Source organism: Cydia fagiglandana, chromosome 1, assembly GCF_963556715.1.
Source record: "Cydia fagiglandana chromosome 1, ilCydFagi1.1, whole genome shotgun sequence".
NCBI lineage: Eukaryota > Metazoa > Arthropoda > Insecta > Lepidoptera > Tortricidae > Cydia > Cydia fagiglandana.
The window spans coordinates 14,313,480-14,334,965 of record NC_085932.1 but is presented as its reverse complement, the minus strand read 5'-3'; the positions used below and the strand labels follow the sequence as shown (position 1 = coordinate 14,334,965).

At 36.3% G+C, this 21,486-nt stretch overlaps 2 protein-coding genes across 2 annotated transcripts in view; one reads left to right on the top strand and one right to left on the bottom strand.

The window, feature by feature from the left end:
- Positions 1-700: 700 nt before the first annotated feature.
- LOC134664763 (uncharacterized) lies at positions 701-7,233 on the bottom strand. Its single transcript, XM_063521509.1, has one exon. It carries the CDS (start codon positions 6,154-6,156, stop codon positions 904-906), a length of 5,253 nt encoding a protein of 1,750 aa, XP_063377579.1. The 5' UTR covers positions 6,157-7,233; the 3' UTR covers positions 701-903.
- Positions 7,234-8,367: 1,134 nt separating this feature from the next.
- Positions 8,368-21,486, top strand: part of LOC134664757 (carcinoembryonic antigen-related cell adhesion molecule 1-like) — a 39,663-nt gene continuing 26,544 nt past the window's right edge. Inside the window, exons 1-2 of the mRNA XM_063521505.1 lie at positions 8,368-8,736; positions 21,371-21,458. Of these exons, the coding sequence (XP_063377575.1) occupies positions 21,401-21,458 (58 nt within the window). The 5' untranslated portion in view covers positions 8,368-8,736; positions 21,371-21,400. The remainder of the gene's footprint in view (positions 8,737-21,370; positions 21,459-21,486) is intronic.

Here is a 21,486-nt window from a genome sequence, read left to right as displayed (position 1 = left end):
AAGTATTGCTAAGCATTTAAATTCTACTAATAGAATTGAAAACGAGCGGTCAATACCACTAGATTCCCAATTTCTATCGCTCGTATTTCTAAAATTAGCATTTTACCGTTTTCCACTGATTTTCGTGTGACGAAATCGAGCGATCGAAATTCAAAAATCGCCCCCCTGATACTAAATTTTAAAAATATGTAATATACTCCGCCTCTGACTTCTTGCAAGTGCTGGCATCTATTAGGTATTATTTTCAGTTTCTAAAGTATTATCAGAGATAAGTATATATAACTCCGTATAAGATAAAGTCTAAGAAAAAAACATGCCTCGGAAATCAACAAAAAGTCATTCTCGAATAGATGGCGCCATTACCTTTGGCCTATTCTCAGCTAGATGGCGTTGACGACACCGTTTGATATTTAACAATTTTAACACATACCTGTGTTAGTGAAAGAACATGGGTCAGTATGGAACAATAAAAATTAAAAATAATTTATCCGTAAACATATTTTGATTAATTTATACATTTTCAATTTTATTTTAAGTTTTAATCGTGTGTCGATAGACGGCAGTAAATGTACCGTGACTACAAAATATACAATAGTTAAATGTTTACTCGTGTGAGAAAACTCTTTTGTAGATATAATAAATACACTCTGAGTGTCATATCTTTAGAGGATATGTGGTGTAAATCAAATGCCCAAATATATACATGCAAAATTAATTTAATCAAAAAAGGTGTAGCTTGTACAGAGATCGTATTAGAAGTGAACGACGACAATTAAAAATGTTCCAAGCACTGAAAGCGCCTGCCGATAGTTACGAGCAAACTTCACGAACCACACTTATCACTGTCTTTTTAACATAGGCTCCAGAGCCTGTACATACTCCCGGCCGTTGAAAACTTGCTTTTCAACCTCGAAGCTCTTCGGCTGTCGGAAGCTTACACAAACGCACAAGAGAGCGACGCACACAGCCTCTGTTTGTGGTGACGTCTGCCACTCTGGCTAATCCATCGGACCCAGTGATGAGGCGTAGAACACGGCCGAGCCTCCATGACAGAGGGGGAGCGTTATCTTCTGCCAGAAGCACCATATCTCCGACGCTCAGCTTGGCAGCGTTGCTCTTCCATTTAGTCCTTTGCTGCATTTCTGATAGGTAGTCGCGCTGCCATCGCTGCCAGAAATGCTGTTGTATTTTTTCCAGGCGTTCATAGCGTTGGAGGTAGTTTTCCTTAGAGTCACCCAAGTATTGCGCTGGTGGAGCAGTTAGCGGCCTTCCGATAAGAAAGTGTCCAGGGGATAGGGAAAGGAGGTCATTGGGACACGATGACAACGGGCATAATGGCCGACTATTTAAAATAGATTCCACTTGTGTAAATAAAGTAGAAATTTCCTCAAAAGTGAGGTGACTATTACCCATAACACGCTTTATATGATGTTTAGCCGATTTAACGCCGGCTTCCCATAGTCCACCAAAATGAGGAGTGTAAGCCGGAATGAACCTAAACTTTATAAGGTTTTGACTTGCAAAATCAAAAAGAGGTTCTTGGTTTTGTTTGATAAATGACCCTAATTCCTTTGCGGCAGCTACAAAATTAGTCCCATTATCACTAAAAATCTCAGTAGGTCTGCCTCGACGCGCTATAAAACGTCGAAGAGTCATTATGAACGCATCCTTAGTTAAATCGCTAACAGCTTCGAGGTGGATGCATTTATAACGAAGACAGACAAACAAGCACAAGTAACATTTAATCAAACGACTTCCACGGCCCTTGCGGTTAATGATAGTAAAAGGACCAGCGAAGTCCAGCCCGACTGACAAGAAGGGATAGTCGGGAGTAATCCGTTGAGATGGTAAGTTACCCATTTTAGGTTGTAGGGTTTTACCTCGTAGACGTCTACACCTAACACAATTATTTACAACACGCCAGGCGAGGTGACGTCCGTTTACTGGCCAAACTGTTTCTCTTACGGTTGAAAATAACAAGAGAGGACCAGCGTGCATATTGACGATGTGTTCTCTTTCAAAGTAAAGCCTTGTCAGTCTATGCGATGCATGAAGTAAAATGGGGTGTTTTTTATCAAAAGAGTAAAAATCTGTTGCGTCTAGGCGCCCTCCAACACGCATTATCTTATTATCTAAAAATGGGGACAAACACAATATTTTGCTTTTATTACTTATAGGTTTATTATTTAAAAGTGATTCATATTCGTCTGAGAAAGATTGACTTTGAGCAATAATACATAACGAATGCCAAGATTCACGCAATTCATCAGCTGTTAATATGCCAGTACGCTTGATACTATTTTTAGTGTTGAATATGAATCTTTGTACGTACGCAAACGATCTAATAAGTCTATTACAAGAAGAGAATCTTTCGAAATCAACTATTGGTTCACTTATTACTGCGGAATGCACTTTCAGTTCAGGCAGAGGTTCGGAATCTTTAACTTTCAAGACAGGCCAATCGTCTTCATTTTTGAGCAGAAAGTTGGGACCTGACCACCAAAGATCCAACGACATTATATTTTTTGGGTCAACACCACGCGAAATGAAATCTGCGGGATTTAAATCTGTAGGAACGTACCTCCATGATTGTGGCGAAGTAAGCTCAACTATTTCACCAATACGATTGGCAACAAATGTTTTTAGTCTACTTATATCACCTTTGATCCATCCTAAGACTACGCTCGAGTCACACCAATGCGCTATTCTATCTGGCTTGTATCTGAGGGACTCTAAAACGGATTGCGTGAGCTTGGCGGCGACCAGCGCAGCACATAATTCAAGCCTTGGGATGCTGGTGAATTTGATTGGTGCAATTTTTGATTTTGCACATAACAATTTGACAGTAACATCCTCATTCGGGCCTATCGACTTGACATAAATGCATGCCCCATATGCAGACTGAGAGGCGTCACTGAAAGAATGAAATTCTATACGCTTAGGCGAATCGCCTAGCACCCATCTTGGAATGTTTAAATTAGTCAGAATTTTCAAATTGCCAGAAAACCTTATCCAGTCATTTTTTATTTCTGATGGGACTGGCGAGTCCCAATCTAATTTTTTCTCCCACAATTTTTGAAGCATAATCTTAGGAATAACAATAACTGGGCTCAGAACACCTAACGGGTCGAATATTTTAAAAGAATTTGACATTATAAATCTCTTTGTTATTACAGCGTCAGGTTCACTAAACATTTTTATAGGAAAGTGCAAAGTATCACTTGAAGGGGTCCATCCGAGGCCCAAAGTACTTGAAGACTCACTGATTGTTAAATTGTCTTGTTTGTTTATGTCAAGATTATCAAAAATAGATGGATGATTGCTTTTATATTTTCTAAGATTGAAACAACCTGATTTTAATGCGTTTGAAACTGATTTTTGAATGTATATTAATTGTTGAGGATCATTTGCCCCTGTGATTAAATCATCCACGTAAAAGTCCTTTTGAATGATAGTTTTAATCAACACATCATCCTGTTGCTGCCCTAGTTCCCACAAGCAACGTGTACTGAGATAACTGGCGCTAGCTGTGCCATAAGTTAACGTGTTTAACACTAACGTCTGAATAGGTTTTGACTCGTCCTCTCTCCACAAAATAAGTTGCAAGTTCCTGTCACTCTCGCTTACTAAAACCTGTCGGTACATTTTTTCGATATCGCCAGTTAGTAGGTACTTGTATTGTCTTGCACGAATTAAAATGGAAAAGAGAGTATCTTGAACATTAGGGCCTACCATCAACACGTCGTTAAGAGAGTAACCGGAAGTGGTGGGGGAGGATCCGTCAAAAACTACCCGCAACTTGGTAGATTCCCTTTCCTCCTTAATAATTGCATGGTGGCAAAGGTAGTACGATGGTCTAGGGCTTGGCACAAGATTAGAAATTGAAAGATGCCCTAGATCAGCATATTCGTTAATAAACTTTGTATACTCACATTTGAGTGTAGGATTTCGTTTAAATCGTTTCTCTAAATTCAGAAATCGTTTTTTGGCAGTATTATGACTATCACCTAAACAATCTACAGATTCCTTTAATGGCAAATTGACACAAAATCGTCCTTCCTCATCCCTTATAGTATGAGTGAGGAAGTGTTTTTCACATTCACTTTCTTGTTTACTTAAGATTTGTTTTTTGGGAACTTCTTCCAAGTCCCAGAATTTTGACACTAGATTTTCAATATTTTCATTTTGAGTTGAAGAAATTATAGCATGATTGCAGAGTATCTTTTTGCTAGATACAGCTGAGTTTATACGGCCACATACTATCCAACCGAACTTTGAACTTCTTAATTTTGGGTTATTTGGTCCTAGGGAAATTTCCTCGTGTCCTAAAATATCCCAGAATATATCAGCACCTATAACAACATCTATAGGGCCTGGCTGATAAAACATTGGATCAGCCAACTCAATATTTTGAGGTAAATTGAAAGAGGTAATATCGACGGGCGCCTTTGGTATACGACCGGTAAGTTCGTCCATGACGTAACAAGATAAAATAGCACTAAACTTATTTTTTATTGAATTTAATTGAACATCACAAGTTCCTTTTATGGTATGTTTAGAAGGAGTGTCGCCCATGCCTATAACATTTAAACTTTCAAGTGAGCGGGGTTTCAATGACAGTCTGGCCTTAAGAGACTCAGTAATAAAAGACGACTCGCTTCCATTATCTAAAAATGCACGAATTTTTAATTTTTGATGGTCAACTGGATTCTCGACTTCAATAATTGCCGTGGATAACCAACCTCGACGGCCTTGATTTGTATTTTGATAAGCATAATTGACGTGTACTGCTTCTTCTTCGTCTACTTGAGCGAGGTGGCTTGAGGAGGGAGATGGACGGTGGAGAAGACTATTGTGTCGCTCGGTGCAGCCGTGCTCGCGGCATGGACCCATGCGGCATTCACTCTCAACATGACCTTGTCTCAAACAATTTATGCACAGTTTATATTTTGACACATCCATCATTCGCTCGTCAACCCCTTTCGCCTTAAAAGTAGGGCAATCATAAATCCTATGACGCTCACTACAAATAACACATGCAAATATGTTTTGTTTTTTATTGTTATTATTATTGGTTGAACTTGCAAACGATTTGACGTAATTATTTTGAACTGGTCTTTGACCGTAATTATTATTCGTTGTAGAACGAGAAGGAACGCTAGGCGTCTTTGACACACTAGAAACATCTGATTTATTGTTACGATTTAACGATTCGAGTACATCAGCACGATCGATCATGAATTTATAAAATTGTTCTAAAGTGGGTACATCACCTTCTAAATTGTTGCGGTATTCTTCCCATTTTAGCAACGTATTGCTATCTAACTTAGAGGACAGCATGAATATTATCAATACGTCCCACTTGTCTGTGGGCTGGCCTAGGCTAGTTAAGGCACGCAAGTTTTTGGTCACGTGATCAACCAAAAATCGCAAAGATCGCTCTGTTTCCCGTGGAAGTTGTTTAATATTGAACAATGAATTTAAATGATGATTAATTAATATTCTTTTGTTATCATATCGATTGCAAATCATTTTCCACGCTTCAGCATAATTATCAGTTGACACTTCCAAATTTGAAATGATCCTAGCCGCATCACCCTGTAGATATGACACGAGATAATGGAATTTATGGATATCTGAAATACGCTCATTTTTGTGTATTAAATTTTCAAAAGTATCGCGGAACTCTAACCAACGAAAATATGCGCCATCAAATTTGGCAATCTGTATTTGAGGTAATTTCAACCCTATTTCGTGAGAGTGAGTGGGATCATCACAATATGACGTATTATGCGCGGAAATGCGCCTCTTTTCGCATTCAATTTTTTTAGAAAATCTTTCGACCAAATTTTTTGCCGTGGCAATATTTACTATTATTTCGTGCTCCATGAGGTCACGTTCTTCAATTTCAGCCGAAATATTTTCAAAATTTAAAACCTCTATTTCACTTTGCAATTCATCAACCTTGACGGACAAAGCCTCAAACTTTGCGAGTTTTAAATTTAACTCGGTTAATTGAACATTATCCAACTCCGTCTTTGGTGCAATACTATCTAAATATTTTCCAAATTTAGTAATTTGTCCTTTGGCGGAAGCCCTTTTTCTAGATAATTGAAGCAGCATTAACTTATCTGCCTTTTCAGTTTCATTTGACATTTTTGCTAGTAACTGTATCTACTTAGTTATTTAGATAGTAATGCAATAAAAAATATAATAGAATGGCTCACGTTCCTCGTTCTGGTGGTACTTGCCGATGACAGGGAAACCGGCTGCGCACGCTCAGCAGACTCCTCCCGGCCGGTGCCGAGCCACGGAGTTTATTTGCAAACGATGCCAGCGGCGCACGGCGATTTTAAATAGTATTGCCCTGGAATAGTCGGCAAATAATGCTAAAGATCTTGTAAACAAAGATAAGGAAAACGGAACCTAAATTAAATTGAATTCAATACGAAAAATATTATAACTTTCACTTTAGTTATACTAATAAATGTTCAAAACTTGTAAATGTAATGATGATTATTAAGTTTTATTGTCAACTTTGTAATATTGAAAGACTTTTATATCGAATTTAAGTAAAATAATCTAAAATTGCAAAGTTAATTGCAAAGTTCTTTGTTCACTTTTTTATGTTTCGGGTAGGTATAGAATCTGATGCAATGCACCTTTTGCACTAATTTTAGGTTTTTAGACGTAATTATAGTTTTGAAATCACTTGATTTACACAAATGGAGATATATTTTAAATAGTTATATTGCCTGTTGTCAGGATTATTGGAATATATGAAGGATAGACACTTATCTTTGGGTGGCGGCGTGCGAACGTAACTGCTCGATGTGAACTTTAGCCGTTTCACTGGTCGAACCCTGGTTTGGAGATCCTCGTTTCTTGAAGCCTGGTGACTTTAGACATCCCCTGGTAGCTCCAGAATACAACAGCAATCCTCTAGACTTGAACTGCGATGTTGAAGATCCGTTACTCGTCGCGCCGGCCGATGTCGTATTTAATTGTTGTACATTAATCTTGATTATTTCGCGGATTCTTCTTTATTTTCCCCTCATGGGCCACCATGTCATATCTTTAGAGGATATGTGGTGTAAATCAAATGCCCAAATATATACATGCAAAATTAATTTAATCAAAAAAGGTGTAGCTTGTACAGAGATCGTATTAGAAGTGAACGACGACAATTAAAAATGTTCCAAGCACTGAAAGCGCCTGCCGATAGTTACGAGCAAACTTCACGAACCACACTTATCACTGTCTTTTTAACATAGGCTCCAGAGCCTGTACACTGAGAGAATATCACCTAGAAATATCTTTCCTTACCAGCCCATGTATCACTAGGCTACGGTAAAGATGAGCCTTCTTTATAGGCCGACCTAACGAGAGCCGGCTAAACGGACCGTGAAGACCGTTCCACACAAATTTATATAATATAAGTTTATTTATGAATAGGTCCTTTCAGTTTGGTGTTTTTAGTGTTTTCTGATTGCTAGCGAAATATTTGTGTAGGTATGAAAGAGTGCTGTTGTCCTAGACGTTATTTTTCTGGTACGCTCAATATAATAACTAAACAAACCTAATAAATATTTTTACGTAGATTATCAGCCCATATTATACGATTACCTACTCTTTTGTTAGAAGTGTTGCAAGAGTTTAAATTAACTTCTTCAAATTTATAAAACAGTTTTAATATACATATTAGGCCCACTTGCACCATCGCACTAACCCGGGGTAAAGCGGTTAAACCGTTAACTCAGTGTCAAATTGTACTGGTAACCATGGTAACTCCAGATTTAACGGGTTAACCCCGGGTTAGACGAATGGTGCAGGTGGCGCTTAGAGGTTAAATTACCAATAACTTATCATATCGTATCGATTATAATTTTAAAATTCAATTATGACTTTATCTTTGCATATGTTTGTATTTTGTACTTCACATTAAAATATGTTAGATCTTTAGGTAATTTTGTTACTCTCCTTTGACAAGGTGATAGAAACACTTGAGATTTTAGACCGAATCAAATCTTAAGTTCATTATTATATAAGAAACAGCTCTATCGGATTGATTAATGAATGAACATTGATTTTCGAGAGAAATAATATTGCCTACATTGTAGTTGAATCCCAGATCCCAATTAAACATTCTTTTTTTATTTACTTAAAAATAATAAAAATTGTGTTAATGTTTATTGTCATAGTCTGACTTATCATCTGACTTAAATATTTCAAATACAATTTTCTACAATCAAGAAGAGGTTTAAAATGCAAATTAAATGTAAAATTCAAGAGGCAAACAAAAGTGCTATTTGAAAAAAGTTTTATTTTACATAAATTATCTGATGTGGTGTTAGAACCATAGACTTTTAGGTGTAATTAAGAGAGCTGGATTAATTGAAGCAGAAATATATTAGGAGTGCAGGACGGTGGCGCAAAGTTACGCAGGCGCGCTAGGCATGACACATCGCAGTGGTGGCCCTACGGACGCGAAGGCAACCCGCCGGCAAAGCCAACGTCCCCACGACTTCCGAAAACCCCATTTACGAAAACTCTCCTTCTCGTTTGTATTTTGTTTTTCGTGACAGTGTCTTGAGTTCCAAACTTCAACGCGAAACAAAAGAACTTTTCGGCTTTCTTTTGTTTGTTATCTTTTGTCGTGAAGTGTTCCGTTTTACCGCTCAAGTGTTGATAAGATATTAAAATCTTTGGAGTAAGGGGCTGAAGATTGACGCTATGGTAATTACTGACCTCGATCTTTGTTGCCTTTTGTTTTCGATCTCTGAAGTATTACACAATATTCTTGCAAGTTGTTAAAAAAAATATTATTTATCGAGGCATTCATATTATGTGGATGTTGTTTTTACTTAGGCATTTAATGAATCATATTAAATTTAACATAGTCTTACGTATAGTTTATATTACTTAGTACGTACTTTTCATATTTTAATGCTTAAAAACAGGTAACTTACCTGCGGAGATTCTTATTAGAATAAAGTACTCAACGAAATTTTTGACAAATCGTCCGTATATTTATAATAGCTAACTAAAAAAAATAAGCAAATACCTATTGTTATTATTAATCAGCTTAGAGTTCATTTGTGTGTTGTGAGCAAACTTAATCTTAAATTCATCAAAATTTGTTGACGACTGATTGCATGTAAGTAATACAACAGACCTAACGCTTGAAACTTGTGTGATCAAAAAGCCGCGCAAACAAAGGCTTAATTCTTTACATCATGTTATAGTCTGAATATACACTATTTGACATGAATGTTGCTGTTAACATTTAAAATAGATTATCATTGAAAATTATGTGCATTATTTTTATACAAATGTGTAAATATGTAAATCTGTCAAAATATCGATTTTAAGTTTTTATTAATCCTACTTATGTTATCTAATTATTATACTAATCAATTTAAATCTCAAGTTTTTGGTCGGGGAATTTGAAATGCAAATTGCATTCCCCAATCAACACGCGCGTGTTGGTGAGATATTATCACTTTTTTTATCGTTCCGTAAAACTCCTCTTTTAGTGAAATAAGTTTAGTACCGTGTCGTTTTTAGGGTTCCGTAGTCAACTAGGAACCCTTATGGTTTCGCCATGTCCGTCTATCTGTCTGTCCGTCCGAGGCTTTGCTACGTGATGCAGTACAAACAACAGGCAGTATCTTGGCGGCACGCCCTTTTGCCAGGACTATGGAACTCTCCGCGCGAGCTCGGATTTATACCTCCGAATCTGCTCCCGTTCACGGTAGAAAAGCGAGCCAGTCGGTTGCCACACGCGCCCACGTACGCACGTCACCGCGCGCCGCCCTGTCAATTTTTACGATAGTTACAAGCTACGTAGTAGGCACCTACCTACTATTGAATCTCTTTAATTGAAAATGTAATGTTTATTATGTATGACAAATGTATAGTTTTAGATATCTATCAATTTGAAATAGGTAGTAAATTTTTAATTTATTTTGGTAAATGTTTATTTTAACGACAGTAAGTTAACTTTATCCGGTGTAAAGTTAAGTGCCTACTCATTTTTGCTCTGGTTAACTTATAATTAATTACCTGTATTCATGGGGTTTCTATTATTTTTCTTTATTGTGTAACATCAATCTCTATCTGGTTTAAAATTACACGAAGTTTTAAAACTAATTCTTGCTGGGATTATTGCGAGGTTTATAAAACGGCGTAAACACTGCGGTTACTGCAGGGACATATGACCTTTTAAAATGACTATTTCGCAAACACTAACGCATAATCGGAATATTAGGTATAATTTAAGATTTAGCTTTCCTTTTATTTCACTCCGCTGTTTAAGTAGGTATTTATTTATCATTACTAAGCCTCAGCAACCCTAGCGTTGTGCCGGTGCGCGCGGTGCGGGGAGCGGCGCGCTGAAGGTCACTCCATTGTATTTTAGTGTAGGTATCAAAACGTTAGGTATTTGCTTTTTCTTTGAGAGATAAGTATCTGTTCGTAAGAACTATTATATAATCTGTGCTTTTGCTACAAAGGAGTTACAAACTTTTCAATCGAAAATGTTCCAAACAATTTGGAGACTTTATTCAATATCCCTCTGTATTTAATTTATTTAACTAAGTAACGACACAAAAACACACATTTTTTATTGAAATAGTTACATAATAATATATCGTATACTTCCTTCTCGAGTAATATGGATGTGACATACCTACGAACTACGGACATAACGAAATTATAAGGGTTCTATACTCGTATATCTGCCTTTTGGCAACGGAATCCTTAAAAGGAAAATGATTTGTATTATTATAGTAAAATATCAATTTATGCGTAGTATACGTAATGTCATGGACGAATCAAACAAGAAGACTGACAATATAGGTATTTCGCGCTCCTCTAACATTCAGCGCCATGTCGCCATGTACTAAACGGAAGTTGAGTTAGGTACTTATTTTGACCAGAAGTTTCCCCGCAGAACAAAATGGATGGTGCAGAGACCCGTTTCAAAACTATTCAACTTAAATTGAATGGATAGGTAGTGCTGCAGAACCGGAACCCAATTCCAGGGGACTAAGAACTAAGAACCGAGCAAAATTAACAGAAGTACGACCTGCTGCATGACCAAATGGTGTCATTTGGCCATAACCTATTGGAGGAACGCGATATTGTATAGACATTATCAGTCTTATTTTTTAATCGTCCATAATAATACTTATTTTACTGAAATGAAAAGAGACAAACTCCCTCGAAAGGTAAATCAGATGTAACTGCCCTAAACGACTGTAATGAAATAATGATTATGCTTATATCTTTGAAGACGTTCGAAGTTAAATCAATTTGTGTTCAATTAGAATTTCAGATTTACCAGAATAATATTGGTTTTCATATCTGCTCCAACGAGTTCAAGTTTTTAACTTTGCAAAGTTCGGGCTCATCTTACATAGGAATCTTATATTCAGATGATATTAAGGAAGTAAATTAACAAAGCATAAGGCTTCCGCATATCTGGACTTTCTTCATCAGTCCTGGGATCTTTGTATTGAATAAAATAATATTAAATTTTCGGAGTTACAATAAAAAATAGTCATTCATCATTCATTCAATTTAAGAGCTAGCTAGTTTTTTCGAAAGCGACTGCCATTTGACCTTCCAACCCAAAGGGTAAACTTAGGTCTTATTGGGATTAGTCCGGTTTTCTCGCGATGTTTTCCTTCACTAAAAAGCAACTAGTAAGTATCAAATGATATCTCGTACATACTCGTAAGTTCCGAAAAACTCATTGGTACGAGTCGGGGTTTGAACCCGCGACCTCCGGTTTGCAAGTCGCACGCTCTTACCGCTAAGCCACCAGCACTTCACGATAACATATTTTACAAAATTTAGATTTGTACCTCTATTAATATCAAAACAACAGCTCGATTCATAGCTTTTCGTCGCTTTAGTTTGGCATATATGCCAATGAATGATGAAAATAAATAATTACATATATTCATGTCACATATGTGGTTTCCTCACGAGGATTACCTTCAACGAAAAGCGATTGGTATTTATTTATCAAACGATCGTTATTAAGTGCATATTGACACGTAACATTATATTACTCTCTCAAGATATATTATTACCTTCAAGACAGTCTCCGCTAAAATACAAACTTGAAAAGAGGGTATAATAGTTTTCCAGAACATGAATTCACTATTAAAAATGATATTTAAATTGGTCTCAGCACCTAATAAGTAAGCGTTCAAAAAGAACAAAAGAAAAGTTAATTAATATTATACCAGTAAATATAATATCATGCCGTTACGACTTGGACAAGCATTTACGCATATTTGACAGAGCACTATTCTTAATTTCTATAAAAGTTAGTTTAATATTATTATTATTATAAGCCTATACGGTGTCCCACTGCTGGGCAAAGGCCTCCCCCCTTGATTTCCATTCGTCTCGATTTTGGGCAATCTCCGGCCAGTCGTTAAGATATGCGTCCAGGTCGTCCCGCCATCTCCGTCTGTTTAATATAATTGAAATAATTCTGAGTCAATTGGGCGGAGTTAGCAAGTGGTACTAAGTCGATTTCCTTCATCATCATCATTAGTTAAGAGTTTTGCTCTTATCGGTGGAGTAAGAGCCAATCATTTCTTTCTCGTGTCAGTCTATTAATTTCTTCATATGATGCATTATTATGACGACATTCTTATGTGAACTATATCTACCCAAACATTCCAACAAGCAGCAACAAGTAATGTTGCCATATCATGAATATGCATCCTTAAATTCTTCATAATATTTCGGTAAGACAAGCATTTTATATCGATAAAGTATAAAATATCGTGTCACTTTATTATTGCTCTGGCGTATAGGGATCTCGTAATTAGCTTAGTAAATTACCTTTTATTTACTTACTCGTGACGTACTAATATACAGGGTGATTCATGAGACGTGAGCAGGACTAATCCTGTACACTCAGTAACTGACAATTGATCGATCACCGTTGTATTAAGGCAAAACAACTTCACTTTTTCCTATTTTAAAATTTTTGGTGAGGGCTAATTTAATTCTCTACAAACATGGTCACCCTACAAGACCTACTTAATAAACATAAAACCTCTTTAACCGTAATGACAGCATTTTGATTATGAAGAAAATAAACTGTCAAACTTGAGTGAGATACGAGATTTCAAAAGTAACCAGACCTTGATGACAGTGATTTCATTCAATTTGACACAATATCGGTACCTAGTTTAGTAGTCTAATTTTAGGGTGACCATGCATGTCGTAAATAAATTAATAGCTTTTTTTTTTCAATACGACTAGAAAATTAACGTTAACCTCACTAATACCGATACGAAGCAGTTGCTTATAATTTACGAAATGCGCAGTGTTAGTCCTGCTCACGTCTCTTGAATCACCCTGTATAATGCAAGTGTCGTGTCGTCCTATATTTAGCAATCTCTTTGAGTAAAATATACCTCTATAAAATAACAATGGTTATTTGCTCGCGTTATTAGTTTTTAGGGTTCCGTACCTCAAAAGCGAAAACCGGAACCCTTATAGGATTACTCGTACGTCTGTCTCTCTGTCAGTCTACCACAGCATATTTTCTCCGAAACTACTGGACTAATTAAGTTGATATTTAGTACATATACCTATGTAAGTTTGTGACCCAAAGACGGACATGTAACGTACCGTAATGAAACGGATTTGAAATATTAGGGCCACTTTTGGGGGGGTAAATAAGAAAATTAAAAAATAAAGCGGTTCGAAATATATCGTGTTACATATCAAATGAAAGAGTTCATTATGAGCATCTCAAATATATATTTTTTATAATGAACAGATTAGAAGTTATTCAAGAAAATTGGCAAAAAAATTACCAGGGGCCCTTTATCTCCGAAACTGGGTCTACAATTTTGAAAAAACACCAAAGAGTTCTTTACCTACGGATAACAGGAAAACCTGTTAAAAATGGGCAATCAAGCGTGAGTCGGACTTAATTATTTAGTTTTTCAGCCGACTCCTGCGGATCCGTTAAAGGCATTTCACTCACGTTAAACATAAAAAAAAATTGTAATATACGGAACCCTTGGAACGAGAGTCCAACTCGCACTTGACCGGTTTTCTAATGTTAACCGAAATATAGAAAGGCAAGCAAGAATAAAATATAAACGGAAAGGTCAAATAACAATGTAGTTATTGTATTCCCACAAATCTATTAAAGAATTTTTGCTCAAAGTTATAAAACTACAGGATAGCTGATACCTATCTGAAAATACAGCTCAAACGAGCACAAGGTACAAACCATGCAACCTAAAAACAACAAAAGCGCACGTCTGCATTGTTCAAGTTTTGGCACAGCACTGGAGCACTATACGGGAATCGTTCCAAAACTCTTAAATAAACATAAACTTAAGTCCATCAGATAGTATCAAGAACGCATTACATGGAAAACATACTGTAATTTATGAGTATGAGGGATAAAAGTGCAGTTTAGTGCAGAAGCATAAAAGGATACTTCGTAAACAAACTTCGGTTTTTAAATTTTTCAGGCCATTTCTTTCAAGTATTGAAACTAGGTATTGAAAGCGCTCGTTGTGGATGATGCAAGCTAATTACAATGTTTTCAGACAGCAATACATTTTATAATGAAACGGTTGTTATTATATTGTGTAAAAATCACAATATAATACTTGATATTGATTCTATTTAGTGGTCAATTTCAATCAAAAAAATGTATTTTTTGGTTAATTTTAATGGCTTTTATTTAAAAGTTGCTCTTGCATAAGTATTTGCGTGAACGCAACCATGGCAAGAGTTGGGTAAACAAAAACAACCTCAAACTCTGTAAACATGTTTGCATTGAACTAGTGCGAGGTAGATACTCGTATATTTACCTATGTTAGGTAATAGATATGTATATGTTTACTCAATAAAAATACGAGATATTTTACCCGTTAGATTAAAAACGGGATATTGTGAATTTATGAGAATATATTATCTCGATTTGAAAAATTAAATCTTCGGCTGCGTGGGATGATGAATATGATTGATCAAAACTACCCTAGCTATGTCCATCCCCGGGTCTCAAACTACCTTCATACTAATTCAGAGGTATAAGTGTGAAGACGTAATAGACAGGCAGACATACACATTTTTGCATATTAACATGCAATTAGGACGGATTATAAATTATAATAGGGGTAAACCAATATAATTTAATTATGTAATCAAGCTGATAATGTTGGTGTTATGAATGTTATCATTATTGTAAATAGTCATAGGTGCGAAATTTTTTTAAACATTCCACTCGCATGTTCTTAGTGATTTGTTGTTTATTTTTTTATTCTTAAGCGCACTTGCACGATCCTACTAACCCGGGGTTAACCGATTAAACCGTTAACCTAGTGTCAAATTGTACTGGTAACCATGGTAACTCCAGGTTTGACTAGTTAACCCCGGGTTTGTGAATGGTGCAAGTGAGCCTTAGAGTTTAATTCCGACGAGCGTCTAATCTCTTTCTTCTACGCAGGGAAACAATAAACGTGCTGCCGGCGTATTATGGATAGCTTTATCCATCTTTATTCATGCGATAAAATAACTGTCACTGTTTAACACCATGGGATAGAAAGTGACGGACACCGTTTTATCACGCTGTCACGTAGACAACAACGACCATCATATCCGTACAGGTTTAAAAAATCGAGGTCAAATGTCTGTAAAATCTGTCAAATTGTGTACAAATAATTAGCGCATCGTAACGCTTGTATCACAGCGAGTAATAAATAAAACTACTTTGTATGCAAAAACCTCACATTATAACTTTCCATTAAACATTAATTATGCAATAAACTTTCCTGAACGTATGACAACGCTACTGTTGCGGAATTATATTTCAGGAAAAAATTGCTGCACGCTATTGCATGCAGAATGTGAAAATGCATTTTTATGTAAAATATCAACGTGATAAACATACATACCTACTGGTAAAAACATTATCCTGCACTTTTTGTGATAGCTGAGCTACACTGAAAAGTAAGTAGGTACCTATATAAAAAATGTACACGTAAAAGCCTCAGCCTAGGTGTGTTAAGGCACCAGTCTTCTATTTACCTATGTGTAAAATTTTGACCAGAGTATATTATTTAAATGTCCTAGAACTTGACTATGCTCAATTAGTTATTTGCACTAAATATAAAGGTAACCAAAGTCTTCCTATTCCAAAAACAAGAGTTTCTCGTCTACATTTTGTTTAAAAATATTGTGTAAAGGTGTTTTTTACTCATTGATATTATACATATTATTTGTTTTTATCTCTCATTGTACAATTTTTCAATGCAAACCTCGGTATTTTGTTTTCCGGTCATCTCATCAAAAACCATTCCATTTGACCCCATATAATAATATGATTTAATACGATTATAAATAAGACAAAAAACTGGTCAAGTGCGAGTTCGGACTCGCGTTTCAAGGGTTCCGTACATCACACAATTTTCAAAAAAAATTTTTTGTAAGTACATGAAACGTGACGTGAGTGAAACGTCTTGAAAAACCCGAATGGGTCAAACCAGATGTAACATGAAGTTTTCTGGCGTGATGGCTTATATCTCTGCAACTATGCAAAGTAGCTTCTTAGGTAGATAGGAAGATTAAATACCGAACAGTAGTATAATAAGTGTCCAAATGCGAAGACTGAAGACCGAGCTCCGCGTAGGGCTGATAGCTCGGAGCGTCCGACGGGTTCGCGCTTCCTACAACTTCCGCAAGTGTTTTAAAAGCGAAGGCCGAAGAGAGATAATACCTACAGGGTGGCCAAAAAATAAGTGCATTCCCGTAGCCGGGGAGGTTTTCGGATTATACTGAGCTTTACAACTTTTATTATGGGACCAACCCCGAAATCGCGAAAAAAAAATGTATCCTCCCATAGAAAATGGACCAGCCAAAATGTATGAAACAGCCAAATTTTTCCTCGCAATTTCGGGGTTGCACGTTGGCAACGGGAATACACATAGTTAATTTTTTGGCCAACCTGTATAGTGCTTTTTAAAACACGTAACAATAGTAACCTAATCAATCAGTACTACAAGTACCAATGCGCCGGCTGTGTGCCAGATAGAGCCTAATCGCATTTTTTGTCGTCATTCCGACTCACGCTTGAAGCTAAAGGCACGCCTCTTCGGGACGCTTCGGGCCTTCGGCCTTATGCGGATATCGGCCTAGGACCTTCGCAATAGCTGTCTACATCCCGTTTCACTTAAACCATTGCGGCTGTGTCCCTAAAAAACCAAAAAAGCATTTTTGTTCTTAAATCCGACTCACGCTTGACTGTAGATTTCTCATAGGTTTTCCTGTCATTTTTAGGTAAAGGACTATTTTGTGTATTTTTTTCAGAATTTTAGACCCTGTACTTTCGGAAATAGAGGGGGGGGAATGGTAATTTTTTGTCTATTTTCTTGAATAACTTCTAAACTTTATATCGTAAATTTATAAAAAAAAATATATTTGAAATTGCCACAATGAGCTCTTTCATTTGATATGTAACACGACATAGTTTGCAAAACTTTGTTTTTAAATTTTATCTTTTACCCCCCAAAAGTAGCCCTTATGTTTAAAATTCATTTGTTGACGTTACATATCCGTCTTTGGGTCACAGACTTACATATCTGTACCAAATTTCAGCTTAATTGGCCCAGTAGTTTCGGAGCAAATTAGCTGTGACAGACGGACGGACAGACACACGCACGAGTGATCCTATAAGGGTTCCGTTTTTTCCTTTTGAGGTACGGAACCCTAAAAACCAATTCGCAGTGCATCTCGCGTGCACTAGCAGGTAACTGAGGCGCCTTTGGACACCACTACTGCAGTGCATTTCGGGCTTAACAGATTTTAAAATCTATTTATTGCCCTCAGGACGCTAGCTTGGAATAACAGGCCTTATCAGTATGTGTGATTAAATGTCACAGGCTCAGCCTAGTGTGGGGATCACTGAACTGCCTCTCCTTTTATATTAATTTCTGAAATAAATATATAATGAAATTGAATTTTGAATTAATTAAATACCAATTTTTTACTGTTGTGTAGTACGGGGTTCTGAAACAGTAATATATAATATATTCAATAAACCAGGCCAGGGTCGCTATTATTGAATAAATATTTTCGGATGTTATCCCGGTAGTTTCAATAAAACGTAATTGAACAGCAAACATAAGTTTTCCGATTTGGCTGTATTTACTGAAGGATCAGGCCGGAGTTAACGTTCAACAGACTTTATTTCATATAATTTTGTTTGCTAACGAAACTTAAAATATAATGCCTACGTTCAACGTTCACCCTCGAACTATTATAACTACTGCTGATATTTTACGAATACTGAGGTACATTTTTTGTGGTTCGTTGTTGGCTACGTCTATCTATTAAATTATGCAAGCTGTCTAAAAATAAGTGTATTTTTTATTTTACTTCTATTCTCTAACACAGACCAATTACTGTAGTACTTAATATTACGTTCTTAACAAAATATTTTAACTACAAAGCACAAAGGAAAAATCCGCCTCAAACACATGCTTAAGTTTGATCAAGAAAGAAAACACACCAGTCCGAGCGGTGAAGCGAAACAAGTGAAGAAACTTTAGAACTTCCGAGTTTGCTCAGGAGTCTTAAAAGTTTAACAGGAATGAGAGGCTGTGGTGAAATAAATAACTTTGCCGATAACACACTGGAAGCCATTGTTATACAAGTTGGTACATAAAAAAGTACCTGTCGTAGTTAGATTAAGTGCCAATACCTGCAAACAAAATGGGTCTTTTTTTAGAGTTTCTTACCATGCCAATAGGATTAAACCGTCGGGTGACAAGCAAAAGTCACCGTTCAGCTAGCCACCAGTCACCACTCAACTAACACCATTGAAATTATTGGACAATAAACCGTGTTACAAGATTAATAAAGTGCATTGATACTTTAATTTTTTGATAGTACTTAGTGACTTTTGCTTGTCACCCGACGAAACTATACATGTGGATATAATATAGTGAATCCTTAATTATTTTGAGGAAAACTTACCTACTGATAAAAGTGTTGGACTGTAATTTATAAACAACTAAGTACGTTTTTGATGAATATTTAATAAGCATCAGGTACTTACTAGATATTGTAAGACAATTGCTTTGGTTTCTTTGTACCTTCGAAGTTTCGCTATGGTAGCCATTTACTAAAACAAAGTCAGAATGCCTTTTCTTTTGCCAAAACACCAAGTTCTCAAAATGCCACAACAATCGACGTAATAACTAAAACTCAAATTACGTACATTTGTGACTTCTATAATAATCCTATATCATCGTCTTTACTTCCAGCATCAGACCCTTAAAAAGAATATTTAATTCGGCAATGGTTTACGCAAAATTGCACGTAACTACAATTTATGCAAAGTGGCACGTAATTGCACGTAAGATTTAAAGAATTTAAACTTTAATTATATTGGGTGTTGGTGTGGGACGCTACATGCGTCGATACACTGGCCCCGTCCCATCTTCATGGCACCTCTTGTCTCACCGGGTGCAGCTGCAGATGCGGCTGAGCGAATCAAAGGGAATAAGTACAACCGTATCGGGCAGAGTATATAGTTTACCCCTTTTGGTGTAGAAACACTCGGCCCGTGGGGTCCCGGTGCTTTGAAATTTAACGGCTCGTTAGCAAAGAGGTTGGTGGACGTAACTGGGGACCGTAGGGCTGGCAGCTTCCTCGCACAGCGTCCGCGTCCACGGCACCTTACCGAGGGGCGATTTTTTATTGTAGTTTAGGTTTTATTCTTATTAATTTAGGATAATTTTAGTTTATAAGTTTTTATACAACTTTTATATTTATTTAAATAAAGATTTCAAACTATATTTAAATTATAAATCCCCTCGGCAATTCCCAGTATTTGATGAAACGTACTTTAATCTGAATATTAAAATACCCGAGTTTTTGGAACTTGGGCGATATGAAAGTCATTATTTTATTTGCTCATTTTAAAAGTTTGAAAATTAAGCATGTTGGGACTTATCAAACTGCACAACGGGACTTAATCGCGTATTTAAGTTTTAAGATTTACCTCCGACGTTTCGAGGACGGCGTTGTCCCCGTGAAGAAGACTCCGAGACCACAAGGACAACGCCGTCCTCGAAACGTCGGAGGTAAATCTTAAAACTTAAATACGCGATTAAGTCCCGTTGTGCAGTTTGATAATGTTTAATAATCGTGAAAGTTTAAATCAGTATGTTGGGACTTAGTTGTTTAAAAATTTAATTCAAATAAAAACAATGGCATTAATGATATTTATGGGCAAATAAACCAAAGCAATTTATTTTCATATACATACATACATACATAGTTTAGAAATTGAATAAAATCCATATTTATAAGTAATATGTTACTATTTTACACCTATTACAATTTAAGTGTCCAAAAAAAACATAAATACCTACAGGTCACCTGAATATAACAACAAAACCTAAATACAATCCGCACAATTAAAGTCGTCTGAATAGGCATTGTTCACACTTATTGGTGCGCGTGAGATGCCTAATGATATTAATAACAGATTTATGAAATCAGAACCGGCCTCTTTATATTGCTTCAGATTAATTTTTATTGTTCACTATAGTTTTCTTTCGGGAGGGCTTCATAATAATAGTCCTGCAAATTATTATGATCAAAATTGGCAATATATGTGCACAATATATTTACGTACGAGTATGTGATATTACGACTAAACTGTAATATTTTACAAAGTTATACGCGTAAAACTTTTTATGGTTATAAAATCCAAGGATCCCCTCATCTAATTTGAGGGGCTTGGCTTTTAGAAATTATAAATTTGCATGAATCCGTTTATACCTACCATGACTTCCATGGCATTTTTTATTTGCCATAAGAAAAAAAAGAAACTCCGGAACATTATTAATTTTTTTGTGTAATATGTTGAGTTGTTGAGTATGTCGACTGTAGGATATTCATGGAGTATCTATGTGCGGATATTCTAACATTCATGCATGATTTTACGATGTCTTTATAAGAATTCAATAAATATCTCAAACCAAATGCTTAAAATGTTAATGTTAAGGGTAACATTCCATTTCCAACGACAGCTGCACTACTGTCAATTTTACTATGGAAATTGACAATGACAGCGACGCGTTCAGTACCGGTAGTGCAGCTGCGGTTAGAAATGGAATGTTACCATAACTTAAACCTTGCCATGCATTTGTTTGCGGCAGTATAATATCCGACCTTTTCATCACCAACTATTTAAGGCAAGGATGGCAGTAAAAATCTCGGTCGCGTTGTTGACTTGTGGAAATTACTTCCATTCATTTTTGCGCTACGTTTAAAAGGGATGTTAAAAGAAGTTTTGTTTCAGGATCAATGACCTTGCTCGGAGGCAGCGACGATGGCGCGTAGCACGGCTGTCTACCTCTTTACAGTCCATTTTCTCTCGTACATTATAGGTGAGTGTCTTGACAGATTGTTAAGTGT